This window comes from Myotis davidii, unplaced genomic scaffold, assembly GCF_000327345.1.
Source record: "Myotis davidii unplaced genomic scaffold, ASM32734v1 scaffold167, whole genome shotgun sequence".
Lineage (NCBI taxonomy): Eukaryota > Metazoa > Chordata > Mammalia > Chiroptera > Vespertilionidae > Myotis > Myotis davidii.
The window spans coordinates 1,764,089-1,764,401 of record NW_006300048.1 but is presented as its reverse complement, the minus strand read 5'-3'; the positions used below and the strand labels follow the sequence as shown (position 1 = coordinate 1,764,401).

At 64.9% G+C, this 313-nt stretch overlaps 1 protein-coding gene across 1 annotated transcript in view; it reads left to right on the top strand.

Moving 5' to 3' along the window:
- Nucleotides 1–94, top strand: part of LOC102760893 (uncharacterized protein C6orf132-like) — a 17,704-nt gene extending 17,610 nt beyond the window's left edge. The window contains exon 4 of the mRNA XM_015572154.1: nt 11–94. Within this exon, the coding sequence (XP_015427640.1) occupies nt 11–94 (84 nt within the window). The remainder of the gene's footprint in view (nt 1–10) is intronic.
- The last annotated feature ends 219 nt before the right edge of the window (nt 95–313 follow it).

Here is a 313-nt window from a genome sequence, read left to right as displayed (position 1 = left end):
CCGGCCCCAGCACCCCCAGCTCCGGTGTCTCCTCACTCTACGAGGACTCACCTCTTTCCCCCTGCGGGTGTCACCAAATGGAAATCAGAGGTAACACTGAATGGCAAGCAGCCAGAGGCCCCCAGAGCCAGCCCCCCCAGGAGCCCTGCTGAGCCAAAGGGGAGCCCTCTGGGACCTAAACCGGAGTCCCACCTCACCTTCCCCCGTTCATTCAAGGTGCCTCCCCCAACCCCAGTCAGGACCTCGTCCATCCCAGTGCAGGAAGCACCCGGGGCTCCTGCAGAGGGAGAAGGGGCCACCCAGAAGGCCCCCA